The following is an 18,313-nucleotide window of genomic DNA, read 5'->3' on the forward strand; positions in this document are numbered from 1 at the left end:
ATCAGTTCAGTTTATCACCCTGACCTACTTGTACACCGTATACAGTACGTAACGTATAGCCTACCCCACAGACTACAGTGCACTACACAATAAAATCTACCCATTTGTAACTGAGACAGAGAGAGATGTTACCAAACTGCCTCGAATGCTCCATTTAGGTTGTGTTTTCCACACTGAGTAAAATTCACACCTGTACATCGGATACACAATCGATTATGTCTTGGATCAAGACATAATCGATTGTGATTTGTGATATGTCAGAATAGATCAAATCAAATTGATTGATTGATTGAAAATCTCCTAAGAGGATAAAACCAGAAAAAGCACTAAGACTTGTTTACAGTCCTCCATCCTCCATTTTTCAATTCACCAGAAATAAATATGACTTGACTTGATCTGAGGAAATGGGTGGGAAATCTGATCAAAGGAAAGCCCATGCAGATGCATGACTCATGGGAAGCCGTTTAGGCCTTAAAGGAGCATTCAGTGATTTGGGTGATTTGGAAACCCCTCCAGTCTGCCCCGGTAACAAGATGTGCACATGCACACGCACTACAGTGGTGGGACACGCGACAGGCCAACAGCACACGCACGAAGGCCCGCCCCTGCTCGATCATGATTGGCGGAAGGCCCCTCTCTCTCCTGATTGGATGAAGGCTGGGCCACCTAGCCAAAAACGAAACCTAAGGTTTGTTGACCCCCAGGGGTTAACTGGGGACAGGGAGGAACTCCTTATATGGTCAGCACACTCTATAGTAGGGAGGATTATCACAACAAAACAAAAAAAGAAGTGGTATTTGAATTAAGTGAAATCACTGAATATACCTTTAACTGAATAGTCAACTTGCACAAATGACATATGCATACTTCACTTGTACATTCATTCATATATACTACATACATATTGGTACATTGATCACTTGCATGCATATCGGACGGTACCTTCCTTGCGCATATTAGCAAGTGCCAAGTGAAGTATGCATAATGTGAAAGTGAAAGTTGACTATTCAATCAGTTAGGCATACAGCTAGGCTACCTGACCTGACTGACTGACTGACTGTATGCCTGTAGCAGCCTCCTCCTCCTCCTCCTCCTTGCGTCTGATAGGAACCTGTAGGGCGGCTGTCTGGCTGTCCTGATCACCGGTCCTGATAAACGGATGGTTTAGGTAGTGGGAGTGGACAAAATTACAACTGTCGTTAAACAAAATATAGCACAGTAACAGCAGATGTCGGTATGACGTTTCCCCGGCTAGATTCATTTGCAGCAAGCTATTATTTGTGAATACTTTTGGAAAACGTGTGCATATACACAGGAATGTGCAGTTTCGGGGCGGAGACTAGACCGCTTTGCATCAAGTAAAAACGTTGCGCCTGTCTTTACTGTAGCCTGGAAGTTACAATACCTCCCGTCTGGAAAACAATAAGTATTTCTCTCGTTTCTTCTGGGAAAGACACGGGTTGCTTTTGTCGGTTGCATCGAGGAGAGTGGAGGTCAACACTAGACGGGGTTTGTTTGTTTTTTGGTGCCGAACGAGGCAGAATCGTCCCCATGAAGTGACACCGAAACGCGAACAAGTGACCCGCCTTGGGAAGAGTGGTAACATTGTTTCGAGTAGGTTGTAACATTGTTGTAACCTCGTAGCGGCGAGGCAGGTCGCGCGGCAGTGATGGTTGTTACTCTGTGAACAATGTTCAAAATAACATAACATCCTCCTACCGTACGTCTTTTTTTATATATCGCGATCGCATGGGGGGCTATCAAAAGTGGACCGACTCGTTTGTTTTCCTCGCTCACTTGTGAGGTTCTTTTTTATGGAACAAAGTGTGCTTCTTTCTGCACACAGCCTACGCCGTATATGCTGGCTCTCACGTTAAGTTATTGAAGCCATTTAACCTCAACTCGAGTCAAGTTTGAAGCGCACTCCCTAAAAACCATCATCACCATCATGAGGACCACCACGGAGGAGGCGGAGGGCTTTGATGGCGAGGCCTCCAACACGTCCATGATCTCCGGGGCCAGCAGCCCCTACCAGCCCACCACGGAGCCCGTCCATTCACGGAACGTTCTGGGAGGAATCCGATGCGACATGGAGTACATTAAGTCACACTTTGGGATCCTAAAGGTGGTCGAAGTGGTACGTGTTCTGTTCTGTTCGCTGTTGCTTGCTGCTGTAACCCCAGTGTGTAGTTCCTCGTATGGCGGTGTCGATCGCCGAATATAGCGGATCTACAAGCTCACAAAGCGTCAGAATCGTGGCCACGCTTCATGAGCTTGTTGATCTGCTATTGGATCAGCAGAATAGTTACAGCGACACCGGCATGGGGCATGCTATGCCCGCCATGGCAATGCCATGATGATGGCATGGATGTGTGTGTGTCTCATTGCTGTTCCATCCCAATGGTCCTGTTGTCCAGGTGTGCTGTAGCTATTTTATCCATTCATATTCCAGTCTTGTTAAACCCATATATGGGAAGCCACAACATAGTGTGGCTTACTAAAATAGTAATGATATTCCCAGTTGGTGTCCTCATGCCAAACTTTCTCAGGTGTTTGACAGTGGGTCTCAAAACTTTCATGTCAAGGGCCCTCAAATTATGTGTATTTGGCCACAGACCAACATCTGAAAATATATTTGTGCCTCTTGATAAAATGCAATAAATAAATAAAAGTCAAAGGTCTGTTCAGGAGCAACCTGAAAGCCCAAAATGCTGGAAGAGTTACTATGGAATATATATAGCTAAACCACTTAAACGATGTACTTCATCGTACAACAGTGTCCCACAGCGAACATAGCCATACAAGCTATTTTGAAAAATAATTGGAAATGTTCACCTATGACATGCCATGCATTGCCATGTAAAGTGGTTCACGCACACGCACACACACACACACACACACACCACACACTCTCTCTCTCTCACACACACACACACACACACACACACACACACACACACACACACACACACACACACACACACACACACACACATACACACACACACACACACACATCACATACACTTCTCTGTATCTATCATACTGTATATGGCATGCTACATGTACTATACTTATTCACACAACTGTTCTATTCTATTACCCATGGACCCTTGAATAGGTTTTCATTTGTTAATTGAAAATGTACAGTGGCTTGAATATTATTCATATGTGGTTTGAAGACAGAAGCAACTTCTTGTCTGTATATCATTTGTGGGAAGGAAAATGTTTATAATCTCTGGACTGCTAGTGTAACAGCATGGTGGTAGCATGCTGCAGTGAACCTGCACTGTTGCACACACCTGTGTTGTTTACCTGCAGATATGGGAAGAAGGGCTGTGTAGCCACCTGTCAGCAGGGTGCTAAAGCAGGAAGGAAAATATCCCCAAACTGCACAAGACAAGACAAAACTGAAAATGTCCTTCTGTTTTCCTTTGTGAAAAACAGAAACAGTTATACACATAGGACTACAGCCAACAATTAACCAAATTCAGCAAAACAATTCAATTGTTTGACATAAAATGCAGAAATGAAAATGAAACCTAAAAGCACGTCTGTGCCAAGGAATACATGCAACAACATTAGCATAATAGAGGGAAAAAACTAGGTCCTCAGTATAACTATAGGTCTTCTACATTTCATGAGCTTTCATTAGTCAGGTGGTTTCACCTGGCAAAAACACAACAGAAGTGAATTAATCTTTAACGTCTACTTCCTTGCTTTGTAGACTTTTGTAGTTTGACCTAGTCATGTGATTACTCTGAGAAGGGCAGGGCTTTTGAATGTCACCCGACTCACCCACGCTTACTTACAGTTTTTTAGAGTGGGCCTATGAAGGTTTATACCAACCTCTAATACATTGGCATGGTCCCAATTCTTTAATGTTGTGGCATTTCACAGCTGATAGATAAAGCTGTGTCATTTTGAACACTCTTTCTCAACGTCTCGTCCTTAGCCCACCACAGGTCCAAATGGACCCGGTCCCCTACGGGTCTGTAACTCTTGAGTGTAATGAGATAATTCTGGGACTCAAATTTAGACTGTAAAATCTGCAGTGTTAAATGGAACCAAATGGACCCGTAAAGGTTAATTTGTACCCCTGGTGGTCCTCGGACCCGGCATTGAGAACCAGTGATTTAGATTAGAACATCTCAGCTTCAGAACTGGTCAGGAAATGATCCTATTTAGGGACTCTAGGGTCAGTTTATTTTCCACTGTTCAACTGGGCAATCATTCACTGGCTCTGAGGGTAAACTATTTATTTTAAACTAAATGTGATGGTAGATCATTTATGCTGACTTTACATTTAGTCTATCATGCTTACTGGGATATAGAATCTAAGACAGGAGGCGATAATCAGCTACCGGATTTGATATATGTTCATAGGAATGAATATTTAGTTTCGTGTCACAATTGATCTTGTCTTGTCTAACAAGAGCCAGTGACGCTGGCTGAATGTCTCCCAACCACTCGCTCTGGCTGCCCTTTGTTTGCCATTTCGTATTCGACTCTGTCAAGAAAAATGCTTGTTTGATTACATCCACACCCTGGCCCTTGTAAAGTGGTAGTTACACAACCAGCCTGAAGGTTACAGAGCCGTGTTTACATTACACAGAAATTCTCTTGTCCGTTCTAATGCTGATAGTATAGGTTTTTCATGCCAGGAAGAAAATGGAACTGTTTATCTATGTTAGATAAAAGTAGACATCGTTTCACCATGTCGTCCTGACCTAGTAAGATGTAGCAGGCTACTGCAACAAGCATGCTACTGTATGGACAGTAGGGCAGGGCAATATAACTTCAAATCCATATCACACTTATTTCAAGCTCTTGCCTCAATTACGATTAATGAACGATTATTTATTTAAAATAGTGAAAATAGATATTTTCACAATTCTTTGCCTGCCACCATTGTACAACGAAGTACTGTATAATACAGGGTTTAAGTGGTTATTAGAGGGTGCATTTGTACTGCTTTATACAATGTGGCATTTCACACCTGATGGATAAAGCTGGGTCATACTGTCATTAAAGCTTTGGGTCATGTTGAATAATTACACAAATAGTTAACAATTATAAAATATCTATTTGAATGTTATTGTGCCAATCTCTTGATATTGTATACAAATAAAATAATTACAAAAAACTCAGTCAGTACGATACAGGATACAGCTCTGGTGTATCCTGTACCCCCCCCCCCCCCCCCCCCCCCCCACCCCCCCCAGACTTCCCAGTACCCTGGGATGAAACCTGACCAGGGCGTGTCCACTCTCATTAGAGAAGGCCCCGCCTTTAATCACTAGAGCTTAACTGATACTTGCCTCAGGCTTTAAGCCCATTCATTGATAGTGCAGGGTTGATGCCTGAAATCTGATACGTTGTTCTGTCTAGGGGTGGGCTATCTGGCAAGACATATGATTGTGATAATGTTTTCCATATATCGATCGATTACAAAATGTATCACAATATACATTGTAAGGCATGCAAGCCAAATTGGGCTCACCACCGGTCACATTTGATAAAACTATTTTACTATTATACTGAGCTACCAGAGTTTACCATTTTCGGGACTCATTTGGAAGAAAAACATTGTAGATGAATAACATAATTCAGTATGATCTAATGACTCCTGGTTATTGGTCTTGCCTGAATGTTAGCACGGCAAATCCTTAGTCACGATCATTCTCAATAACCTCCTGATTGTGTCATGTTGAGTCTGCCAGAGCAACAACTGTTTTACCCCTGTTCTAAAATCAACCAAATCAGTGAATGATAAATGCACTCCAAACGGGGCTATTGGACTTAAATGTTGCATAGTGTGTGGGGGGACGGGAGGGGGTGGTTGAATACTGGTCAATCACCATGAACTTTATGACAGAAGAAAAGCTCACTTGAAATGAAGTTGAACCATGTCATGTTGCTTGCTTTTTGTGGTCCTTTTAACAAGGAGAAATGAAACATTTTGCAAAGGCATTTTGCAGCCTGTGGATGCAATCTAATGAAGTTACCAGATGCTACCACTATGTCAACGAGCACTTCCTGCAATGAAAGATTGCTCTGTTCAATTCTGGTTTGAACATTTCTCATTCTGTGTTGGTAGTGGAAAACCAAGGACTTTCACGTGCACACATTCATTTGTTGCATACACATGCGCACGCACGCACGCACGCACGCACGCACGCACGCACGCACGCACGCACGCACGCACACACACACACACACACACACACACACACACTATACCTAGAGCTAGCTCTGGTCCATTGCCCTAATGCCATTGCTGCCGTTGGATTAGAGCTATGGGACTTTCAATGTATTGCCCTCGCATGAAATGCAGACCAGCCTCTCGACTTCTGCTAAAATAAAAAGATCGATTTCGCTACTCACCAATACGAAGACGGTTTTGGTCATTAGAAAGACTACTTTCCCTGGACGGTTAGCCAACCGTCTGGGTACCTAGGCTGCTGAGCCAGGCTTCCTGTGAAAAAATAAATCTTTTATAAATGCATTTTATACGTGTGGTGGGGGGCTCAGAGCGCGTCCACCCGGGGAAAGTAGTGTTTCTAATGACCAAAACGAAACGAAACTAAACGAAAACGATCTTTTTTATTTTAGCAGAAGTCGAGATGCTGGTCTGCATTTCATGCGAGGGCAATACATTGAAAGTCCCATAGCTCTAGAGCGTGAAAACCATCATGTATTTCAGGCTATAACAGTAAAGTGAGCTTTGTTGAGCCATGAGGCCCATAGAGCAGGAGCCTATCTCCTGTTTCTGTAGCAGCTTGATGTACAAGTATACATGAAGCTGTATGTCCAGGTACCAAAATGGGTCCCATCTTTTAGAGTCTTTGGTATGACACAGCCAGGGATCAAACCCTGACCTCCCAGTCTCAGGGCAGACCACAAGGCATCTGAGCTGGTTCAATTTTAAATTTCAGGCTATATTAACCACTTGAGACTGGATCTGAATTGATCTGTACTTACTACTTCTTAAACTGCTTTTTGAGGGGTGCCAGCCCCAGGTTTAATGTTTGTCTTTAGTTAATTGTTTGTTTTGTAAACGCCATTGACAATGAAGGGAAAATTTACGTCATAATGTTCCTCATCACGTCATATTGTCTCTTTATTGTTAATGGCGTTTAATGTTTGTGTTGGCACCGTTTGTTTCACATCACCATTACATCACCTAATCAACATGAGTTAGACTTTAATATATTAGCGCCCCTCACTTCACACAGGTGTGATTTTTTCATCTACTGGGATGCTTGATCACAACATTTTATAGGTAAAAGCTGCACTACTGCTTGGAGAGCAGATAATACCTTTTCAGTTTCTGGTCTGTGCAGTCAGCCATATTTTGTCATCCATTATTTAATGTTTTGTGCACAACAGATGGTGTACGTATGCTATGCAAGAAGGATCTGATTCCATTAAGCTAGCCTTAACTGACAGTGCACAATAGACTTAATCATACAGTGTAGGTGTATATGCCCGCTCAAGTGTGTGTAAATGAATGCATATATGCAGAGGAGGTTGGATAGAGGTGAAGGTTGACGTCAAATCATTACTTAGTCAGATTAGCCGGCGTGGTACTTTGTGCTGCTGTCTGACACGTGCGACACACTGAAGCCTGGCTGGGGAAAGCTTCCTTTTACCAAGAGACATGACCTCATATTTCATCCTAGTCACCTCCTCTTCTACGTTGTGGGTATAGAGCCTTTTAGTTGACCTGATGAAGCCCTGCATGGGTGAAAAACATTGTTCATTACTTTTGGTTAAATAAATAGAAAAGACGAGAGACGAGAGCAGTTTATGTCCGTGTGTGCCATTCCCTTATCTTCTGCATGCTATGCAGGTCGTGGCATGGAGGTGTGTGTGTGTGTGTGTGTGTGTGTGTGTGTGTGTGTGTGTGTGTGTGTGTGTGTGTGTGCGCGTGCGTGCGTGCGTGCGTGCGTGCGTGCGTGCGTGCGTGCGTGCGTGCGTGCGTGCGTGCGTGCGTGCGTGCGTGCGTGCGTGCGTGCGAGCGAGCGAGCGAGCGAGAGAGAGAGAGAGAGAGAAGATAGAGAGAGAAGGTGCTGTCTGCTAGTGGCTGGCAGCCCATGTGGTGGGAATGCATCGTTGTCCATTTTGTTGTCTTTTTTTGCGTGTGTTGCTGTTCTCATTTGAATATTTTTGAAAGCAATGAATTGGTAGGATTGGCAAAAGGTTCCCGCTGTACAGGAGAACGAATTTACAGTTTACTAGTTGCACACACTGTCCGTAAGAAACTACATGTGTTTGCGTCATGTATTAGCCAGCCTGTTATCCTGCTCAATTAAATGTGGATGCTTGGATAAACAGGGTACATAGGATGAAGCAGTCCTTCCTGACTTGAGCCAGAGAACACAGGCTGCTACAAATATAATCTGAATTTAAATACATTAAACATTCAACCAGGTTTTTGCAAAGACAGCATTTGTTAAGACTTTGATTCCTGGTGTTCTTGAACATGTTCTTTGCCTTTTAATTAAATTCATATCTGTAACAACACAATCCAAAAAAGTCTAATAAAAAGGCCATCGCCTTTTTATTAGACTTTTTTTGGATTGAGATTGTGTGTGATTGTGTGATTGTGTCAATATAGTATATAGTATTTCTTTATGGAAACATAAATCACAGTCCACTCCAATTGAGTGCATGCAATCTTCCTATTCGGGCTATACAAACCAGTCTCCCTTGTGCTGTATAGTATACCTTCCACAAATGGGAGACTGTCAATAAGACCAAATATACTAGAAAAAGAGGATGGCTATGGCATTCTAGTTACTATTGAACACTGAACAGTGATGTAGTCATGCTTTTTATTGTTCAATGATGAACTAGCTTTTCTTTTTTTTAGAAGAGTGCCTGAAGACTTGAACAGTACTTGAAAGAACCCAACAACAAGGCCAAACAAAGCTCACTGTCTTCTGTAGCTTGTGCACAAAGATGTATTTCAACAGAAGATTGAACACAGCCATTGAATGTGACAGCTTCGTCACTGTGGTGTACTGTACTTAGCGTTCTTTATTTGTGTTTGTGTCCCTGGTGTCTGTGTCTTTTTATTTCTGGTTGCATTTTAATATTGTTCGTAGTCTTGCAATAACAAGCAACATTTGCAAAATCTGGATGTTATTTCACAGTCCCAGTCATAGCATGTTATTTCCTGTCTTCTAGCTGAAAGTGGATCTAATCCTCAGATATTCTGCTTTCCAAGTCGGTGTGTGAGGAGTCTGCTGTCAACAAGTCATATGACCTCTCCTGTGTCCTGTCCAAGCATCTGTGTGAGGCGTTTAAAAGCCTGATTGATGGCTGGGGGTTGGGCAGGAAGTGAAAATATATCCGAACCAAGATTTAAAACCACTTCATAAAACGTTCTGTGAGCTTGAAGATCTGCTATTTTTCTCACCTCACCTATCCCGTAACCCCGGAAGGTCGTTGGGGCACCACATACGATCTCTTGACCAGCTCTCTCCATCCCTTTCTGTCCTCGGCAGCTCTCATTGCCTCATTGAGTTTCAAATGAATCCATTCTCCGATGTTATCTTCCCATCTTTTCTTTTGCCTCCTCTCCTGCCACCTTGTACAGTGCCTTCCAGGATGGTCTTTGCAAGACCTGAGGATCTGATGATGTATCCATATCACCTCAGTTTACGCTTTATTAACAGTGGTAAGGTCATCATGTGGGCCGATGGCTTAGCTGATCTTCCTCGTTTGTGACATGTTGGGTGTAGGAGATACCCATGAGTCTTCTGCTATTTTTGAGGGGCGCTAGCCCCTCCTATGACCAGCTTTCCGGGTTTGTGTAAACACAAACATTGAAGACAAAAGTGAAGATGCAAATTGTGATTGGCCGGAATGAGATGATGTATGATGATAAGAGCGCCCCTCACTTCACACGGGTGTGATTTTCATTTTTTCAAAATCATTAATCGTAATTGAGGCAAAAGTTTGAAATAATCTTAAACTGGTACTGATTTGACGTCATATCGCCCAGCCCTAGCATTTAGTGGTTTGGCTCCCGTGATGCTACAGAATGATGACACAAACTCTGACATCACAAACCAGCATCATAGGCAGAGAGCAAGAGAACAAGAAAATCACACCCGTGTGAAGTGAGTGGTGCAACTCCGTGTGGGGGTCCCCAGGGGGGGGGGGGGGGGGGGGTTCCCCGGAAGTTCAAAACTCACAGGAACGCACCCAGGGTGCCGGCCCGGTTCCCGCCCGGGTCCGAAACGGTTGAGAAATGTGTGGGGGTCCCTCTACTGTACTGTACTGTACTGTACTGTACTGTACTGTACTGTACTGTACTGTACTGTACTGTACTGGAACACCCGAAATCATCATATATACGGTTAATATGTGCGTTTGTGTGTGTGTTAGGTTGCGCACAGGTGGTGAAAAACAACCATGCTGTTTTCGTGCTCAGACCCACCCAGCCACCCACCCACACACACACACATAGCTCCGTAAGGAGTGGTTGCACCACTCAAAAAACGAGTTTGACAGCTTAAATAGGCCGATGTATTGAAAGGAGGAGTGTTGAATATGTGTATAGACTAGATAGCACTGGTTCTGAAACCTTTTCATGTCAAACCCCCGGTGCCCAAATTAATATGTATTAGGCTGTGGACACTCATTGCAGAGACTATGTTTTGCACACGGTTCGTCCGTCCATGTGTGTCCGTCTGTCTGTGGACAGCTAATCTCCGTCCATGTGTGTCCGTCTGTCTGTGGACAGCTAATCTCCGGCACTGTTGGGCAGATTGCAGCGAAACTACACAGACACTCGCTGGATGCCAGAGCAGAACCTCTATCCCGAATCTTTCAAATCGGACTGTTATAACGCCAACAGGAGGCTAATTTTTGCAAAACAATTTTTGGGATATTACAGATTTTGTCCAAACATATTAAATTGGTACACATTATCTCTATAGTCATGTGATCAAGATGGAACGTCCGATTCTTCATATTGCATCAACAATGCTGGCCCACAACCTACCTGATCTGGCGGAGACCTGTGCTCCGATCAGCACTTTTTTTAGCCTGAAAATATTTTGTGGTGGGGACATCCCACCACAAAATATGTGAAATTAATCAATATTGAGCAACTAATGTTTTCCAAATGTTTTCCAATAAGCTCAGCTTGTAGATCGGCTATTTTTGAATAACCGAAGTATAAAACAGACAGACAGACAGACAGACAGACAGACAGACAGACAGACAGACAGACAGACAGATAGATAGATAGATAGTCTATTACGTTACGTCTTACTTTGCTGGGGACCTCCTGGAACTCTCTCAATGACCCCTGTGTGAGAATGAGTGTACTGTATGTATGTATCAGGTGACTAGCAGCACAACTCTGTTTGAGTGCCAGAACCTCACACCATTGTGAATGTGAAATGAATCAATATTGAGCAACTACATGTTTCGTGCCTAAAATGTTAATCCCATGCATAGGGATTGGATGTAAAATGGTGCCCTTACAAAATTGCATTTATATAGCGCCTTTATCCAAATGTGTATTGTATTCACCCATTCACACACACACATCACACACCTACTGTGGAGGAAACCATGCAAGTCACCAACCTACTCATCAGGAGCAGTTAGAATCGAGTCCAGTTGAGTTTGTACCTTGCAGTGGAAAAGTGCCAGTAGACCAGTTCTCAGCCACCTAAGTGGTCAGATGGGTTATGGGTATGCCGTGTGTATTTTCAGAGCATTTTAGTGATCAATCAATTGATTGTGTTCTGAGCTCATCACAATGATCCAAGTAAAATAACAAAAAAAAAACATTCTTTTTCATTAATGTTTCTAAATATTAATGTTATACTATCATTAAAATCTTAGTGTTTTGCCAATTATTTTCTGGCGGCCCACTTGCAGTATCCTCACAACCTGGGAAATAACCGACTATAACTGACTATAGAGCGTCGCAGTCCCGCCTCCTACCCTGGACCAGGAAATGAAACCCAATGCATTTTCCTCATAGACATTTCTTAAAGTATTTATTTAAAGACGGTTACGCCGCGGACAAAGCCAACTCGAGTCGTGACAACTCATGACAACACAAACAATATTTTGGACCAAACAAATAATTAGAAAGAAGAAAAAAACGGCAGGTTACAACACTTTTTTTGTTGTTTTTCTTCTTTGTAATTATTTGTTTGGTCCAAAATATTGTTTGTGTTGTCATGAGTTGTCACGACTCAAGTTGGCTTTGTCCGCGGCGTAACCGTCTTTAAATAAATACTTTAAGAAATGTCTATGGGAATAATGCATTGGGTTTCATTTCCTGGTCCAGGGTAGGAGGCGGGACTGCGACGCTCTATAGAAGAACCTAAATAGTGGTTACGGACACTGGCCCTCCTTGATGAAGACCTCAGTGGTCCAAACATTGGTTTGTTCTGTTCTCCATGACTAATGTATTGTGCATCGTGGCTACGTGTCGTGCAACCTCTTCTTTTAATTTGATTCTCATGCACCACGGTCAGCATCTCAACAACATGCTGTGCTGTGCGCCCCTACTTTATTTACTAATTGTGATCACCAGGCACCAGCCATGCCCCACACCGGTAGTTGAACCAGAGCTGTTTTTTGTGGGGGGCTAGATGGCAGAGGAACACCTAAATAGCAGGATTCTTCCCATACTGTGGTTTGGTGATGGATGCTAAGAGGGGGGCTAGACTAGAGTTATGAGATGGGCTAGAAGTCACATCAGAAAATGTTGAAAGTTGAAACTCAACTGTGCAATGTTCAAGTCTTGTTTTGTAGAGATATGAGTAATGTGTGCTGTTTTAGCAAAAATGCACAGCGATACACTCTGAATCAAACAAAAAACTCCAGATTGTATTGTGCATGCACTCATGCTTACTCACCTTATTTTGTCCTTTTAAATTGCCATTGACCCTCTCCAACCTCTCACTGTCTCCACAGGTGTTATCTCTCATTGGGTTCATCTGCATAGAGACTATCATGATGTGCTCTCCCTGCGGAGGCGTCTACTTCTTTGAGTTCGTCAGCTGCAGTGCCTTCGTGGTGACAGGATTTCTTCTGCTCATCTTCAGCCTCAACTTGCACACCAAGGTGCCCCATATCAACTGGAGCCTTACGGTATGAAAAAAACCTATATGGTACACCCTAGACTGCTGGCTCTGTAGGGGCCAGGGACCCACACAAGGGTCCTTGAGGAGGATCCAGGGGGGGGCCCCAGGCAAATGATTGATAGTTGGACCTTTACGTTTCTGTTACTCAGAGAGTTCCTAATTTTGCTAGGGACCCTAAGGATCCCTGAGGGTCCCCAAACCTAGTGCCTATAATGCATATCAAAAAGGGAACTTGAAATTAAAACCCAGCCACTGATTTAGCTCAATAATAAACTTTTAGTGATAACAATTATTGTTATACTGTACGTGGATTTCTTGAAGCGGATATAGCCGAGTAGAAATCTCACAATTGCACTGTAGGAGTAAATGGGTGATGTTGGACAGCACTACAGTGAGTGTGGGCCAGGTTGTGAGAACGTTCAACATGCAGACTCTGTGTTAGTTGGATGTGCAATGTCAGCTGTAAGCAAATGAGTTGGCGGGGATCCCCCAGCAAAGCTATTGGTTGCCTTTGAATATCTGCCTACATACACACATTGGTGTGTTCTGGACTGTTACTGAGTATAGGGAGTGGAAAAAAGCTCTGCATGCTATATTTCCAGAGGCCACACAGACCTACAGTACTACAGTACTATTTTATTTTAATTTATTTATTTGACAGGGACAATGCTCATTAATCAACATGTCAGTTTTCACATCCATGTAAATGGGCCAGAGTTAGCCATAAGCTAATTTACATCTGTAGTCCCTGAGCAGGTTCTTAAAAATGGTAGTAAAACTATACATACAAAAACACATGCAGTACAATACAATACAATACAATACAATACAATACAATACAATACAATACAATACAATACAATACAATACAATACAAGAACAATAAAACATTGCACAGGCGACAAAACAACTGCAGAGTGAATTGAGAAATTACACCAGTGATAAATAGGGCTGATAATTACTCATAATTACAGATTTTATTTGTTTTTAGCCACCTCTTCAGGTTGAATTTGAAGGTCAAATAGTTGGAGGTCTCTCTTACTTCTGTAGGGAGACTGTTCCAGTGATGGGAGGCTCTAACAGAGAAGACTGTTTTACCAAACACACTACGTCTGATTGGTACTTCACAGTCTCCTCTGGTAGTTGCCCTTGTAACCCCTTGTTGCTCTATCACCACTGTCCCTTCGATCTATGAACTGTTCGGTGCAAGTCCATTTAAGATCTTAAAAATCAGACAAGCATTTGCAAAATGCAGAAAGTTGTACTTTTGAACTATATGGCAATGGTGGTAACGGTTGGGCTTTTGGTCAAGTGTTTTTAATGTCTGTTTGTAAAGTGATTCTATGGGTTTTAAAGTTGACTGATTTGTCAAAACAGTATGTTATGTGTGAAAAAATCATAGCGTGCATGAAGATCGAATTTAGCTGCGTCTGTTGTGAGATATGGTCTTATGTGTCTGAAGTTAGATAGATTGAATCTGATTTTTAATTTTGAATCTGTTTTTTATGTGTCAAGTTTGAGTCTAGTGTGATTCCAAGATATTTAAATTCTGATACTACCTGAATGCTGTTACCCTCGATAAGAATGTCAATGTCAGGGTCTGTGGAGTTACGTGAGAAGTAACATACAAACAGTTTTCTTTTTGTGTTCAGATGCAAATGAGTTCAGATACATGGACAATGGTTGCAGTTAGTTTATCTGCTGCTAGTTGTTTATTTTTAGCATGTATACAGAACTGTGTCATCAGCATACATTTGTATGGAGACTGTTGGACAAACAGAAGGCAGCTAGATCATTTATATATAAACTAAACAAAATAGGCCCCAGTATTGATCCCTGAGGAACCCCAATGTTGCAGTTGAGATATGATAACGTTAAAGGTTACTTTAGTAACCACGGTTGTATATATAAATTGAACGAAATACCTTTCGTTTATGGGTAGGTTTCCTTCAAAACCTAGCTGCAGAACATTATTTTATGTACTCCCAGGACAGAAAATTCTAGAATTTTCGCTGTCCTGGGCTCTAAGGGTGACGTAGGAAGCCACGCCTATCCCGTATAGATACCTGCGTGGCTACGTCAGCCCTCATTCGGAACTTTTCTTCTGCTTTAGAGAACAGAAGGGCGTTCCACGAAAGGTATTTCGTTCAATTTATATATACAACCGTGGTTACTAAAGTAACCTTTAACGTTGTATTATATAGAAATTTCACGAAATACCTTTCGTTTATGGGACTTTATGAACTCCCGTGACCTGAACTTCCAGTGGGTCCCAGGTAAACCTTTTGGGAGGGGCTCGGACCCTTTTGGGTCCAGAACCTAGTCCTTGTGGAGGGCAGGAGGCAGCGCTATGCTGCCCTGATGCCTTACTGAGCAGCGGCCCCCAAGACCGCGTGCGCTAGCGAAGGCGCTGCCACATCTAGGTTATAGTATGTGGCGAAAGTCGAGGGTGTAGACCAGCTTGCTGCTGTGCAGACTTCCTGAATGGAGACACCCTTGTAGAGTGCCCAGGAAGCTGCCACACCTCTTGTGGAGTGGGCCCTCAGGGCTTGAGGGGAATCCACGCCTTGGCTAGTGTAGGCCAGACGGATGGCTTCCACTATCCAGTTAGAGATAGTGACCTTCGTGACGGGCTTTCCTTTGGTCCTGGCACCCCAGGACACAAAGAGTTGGCTTCCTTGTCTGAAGGGAGCCAGTCTATCCGCGTATATGCGTAAAGCTCTGACTGGGCAGAGGCAATTAAGCCTCCTGTCTTCGTCAGAGGAGAACGGCGGGGGATGGAAAGCCTGTAGGTTCACTGGCACACACACTGAGAGAGCATTTTTGGGAATGAAGGCGGGGTTTGCCTTTAGGGTGACCTTGGTCGACCCCTCATCGAACCTCATGCAGTCTGGAGAGATCGAGAGCGCATGTAGGTCGCTGACCCTTTTTGCTGTCGTGAGTGCGATCAGGAGAGCCACCTTCAGGGTTAGGAGCTTGAGGCTCACGGTTTGTAGTGGTTCAAAGGGTGCTGTAGCCAGCGCCTTTAGAACCAGGGACAAATCCCACGAGGGAACGAGGGATCTGCATGTCCTATGTTCCCTGTGTACACCCTTCATGAATTGTTTTACCAGCGGGTGCTTCCACACCGTCTGGTTATCAAAGCCTGGGTGGCAGGCAGAGATTGCCGCCAAATGGACCTTGACTGAGGAGAGGCCTAGACCGTTGTCTAGGAGCTCCTGCAGGAATGACAGGACGTCGATCACTGAGGCCTGGTAGGGGACTGTTTGGTCTGGTCTTCGTGAGCACCAATGCTCGAAGACGCGCCAGGCTGTGTCGTAACGGTCCCTTGTTGACTGGGCTCTGCCTTTCTGAATCGTTTCGATTACGTTCGGAGGTAGACCCACGGCAGTCAACATCACCCTTTGACGGGCCAGACCCATAGGTCTAGGTCCTGGGGGTGAGGGTGGAAGATCTCCCCCCTCGCTTGAGAGAGGAGATCCGCTCGAAGGGGAATTCTCCACGGCTGGTCGTAGAGGAGAGGGGTTATTTCCGACCTCCAGACCCCCCACGACGGGGCTATTAGGAGCACCTTCAGACCCTGAGTCCTCACTCTGTCCAGAGTGGGGCTGATGAGGGATAGCGGGGGAAAGGCGTAGAGAAGGGTTTTGGGCCATTGGTGTGACAGAGCGTCTAGCCCCAACGTTGATGGTCCCCTGATTGCGAAGAAGAGGGGACACTTCGTGTTCTCCTCTGTGGCAAAGAGATCCACCTTGGATTTCCCAAACCTGCTCCAGACCTGGGCCACTGCATGAGGGTGTAGTGACCAGTCTGAGTAGCGGAGAGGTCCTCTGGACAGCAGGTCTGCCCCTGTGTTCAGAAGACCTGGGACGTGACACGCTACTATTGAGAGGACGCGTGTGTTGCACCACAGGATCAGTTTCTGAGCCAGTTGATGAAGACGAGGGGACCTGAGTCCACCTTGTCTGTTGATGTAGCACATGGCCGTGGTGTTGTCTGTCCTGACTAGGACATGGCAACCCAGGATGCGCTGCTCGAAGTATTTCAGGGCGAGGAAGACTGCCATGAGCTCTAAGTAATTTATGTGAAGGGCACGTAGTGGCCCCAACCATAAACCTCTGGCTGTGAGTCCTTCCATCGTGGCTCCCCAGCCTGTCATGCTGGCGTCTGTAGTGATGACTTTCCTGATCAGAGGCTTTCCCATGGGGACGCCCTCTGAGAGGGTTTTCCTGTCTGACCACCATTGAAGGGCTAGTATGCATTGTGATGTTACTGTTACCTTCTGGTGCCGACGGTGCATTGGTACATGTAGAGAGCCTATCCATCGTTGGAAAGGTCTCATATGTAGCCTTGCTAGGCGGATTAAATAGACCGCAGAGGCCATTAACCCCGCCATCCGGAGGCATGCATGAAAAGGAATCGAGCGTCCCCTTTTGAATGACGCCACGCACTGCAGTGTTGCGTCTATTCTCTCTTGGCTCAGGCGGGCCGTGTAAGAGATTGAGTTCAGTGTTATGCCTATAAAGTCTATTGACTGTGTTGGCATAAGCATGCTCTTCTCGTGGTTTATTATAAACCCAAGCGAGTCGAGGTGGCTGAGCACACGATGTGTGTGCGACAGTGCTTCTCGTGGAGAGTCTGCAAGTAGGATCCAGTCGTCTACGTATGTAGCGAGACGGATCCCTTGCTGTCGGAGCGGAGCGATAGCTGCCGCGGTGCACTTTATGAAGACTCTGGGACTCAGTGACATTCCGAAGGGAAGGACTGTGTACTCGTACACTTTTCCTCTGAACCCGAAGCGCAGAAATTTTCTGTGCGGCGGGTAAATCGGAATGTGGAAATATGCGTCTTGCAGGTCTATCGACGTAAACCAGTCCCCTTCGCGAATTAGGCGTAGGAGGACTGGTGGAGTAAGCATTTTGAATCGCAGCTTTTTTAAGTGACGATTCAATGCCCTCAGGTCTAGAATGGGACGGAGTCCGCCCCCCTTTTTCTTTACCAAGAAATAGCGGGAGTAAAAACCGTTCATTGATTGGTCGAGGGCCACCTCTGTGATGGCGCCTTTCTGCATTAATGAATTGATTTCCTCTTGCAGAATGGCGGCCTTTTGCCCGCTCGCTTCTGAGAAAATAATTTTCCTGGAAGTGGGCGGTTTGGAGGCGAACTGTAGCCTGTATCCTGTC

General features: G+C 44.4%; 1 protein-coding gene across 1 annotated transcript in view; it reads left to right on the forward strand.

The window, feature by feature from the left end:
- Nucleotides 1-1,441: 1,441 nt before the first annotated feature.
- Nucleotides 1,442-18,313, forward strand: part of cmtm4 (CKLF-like MARVEL transmembrane domain containing 4) — a 37,669-nt gene continuing 20,797 nt past the window's right edge. The window contains exons 1-2 of the mRNA XM_079497345.1: nt 1,442-2,137; nt 12,961-13,137. Of these exons, the coding sequence (XP_079353471.1) occupies nt 1,949-2,137; nt 12,961-13,137 (366 nt within the window). The 5' untranslated portion in view covers nt 1,442-1,948. The remainder of the gene's footprint in view (nt 2,138-12,960; nt 13,138-18,313) is intronic.

This window comes from Electrona antarctica (genome assembly GCF_951216825.1).
Source record: "Electrona antarctica genome assembly, chromosome: 3".
In the NCBI taxonomy this organism is placed as follows: domain Eukaryota; kingdom Metazoa; phylum Chordata; class Actinopteri; order Myctophiformes; family Myctophidae; genus Electrona; species Electrona antarctica.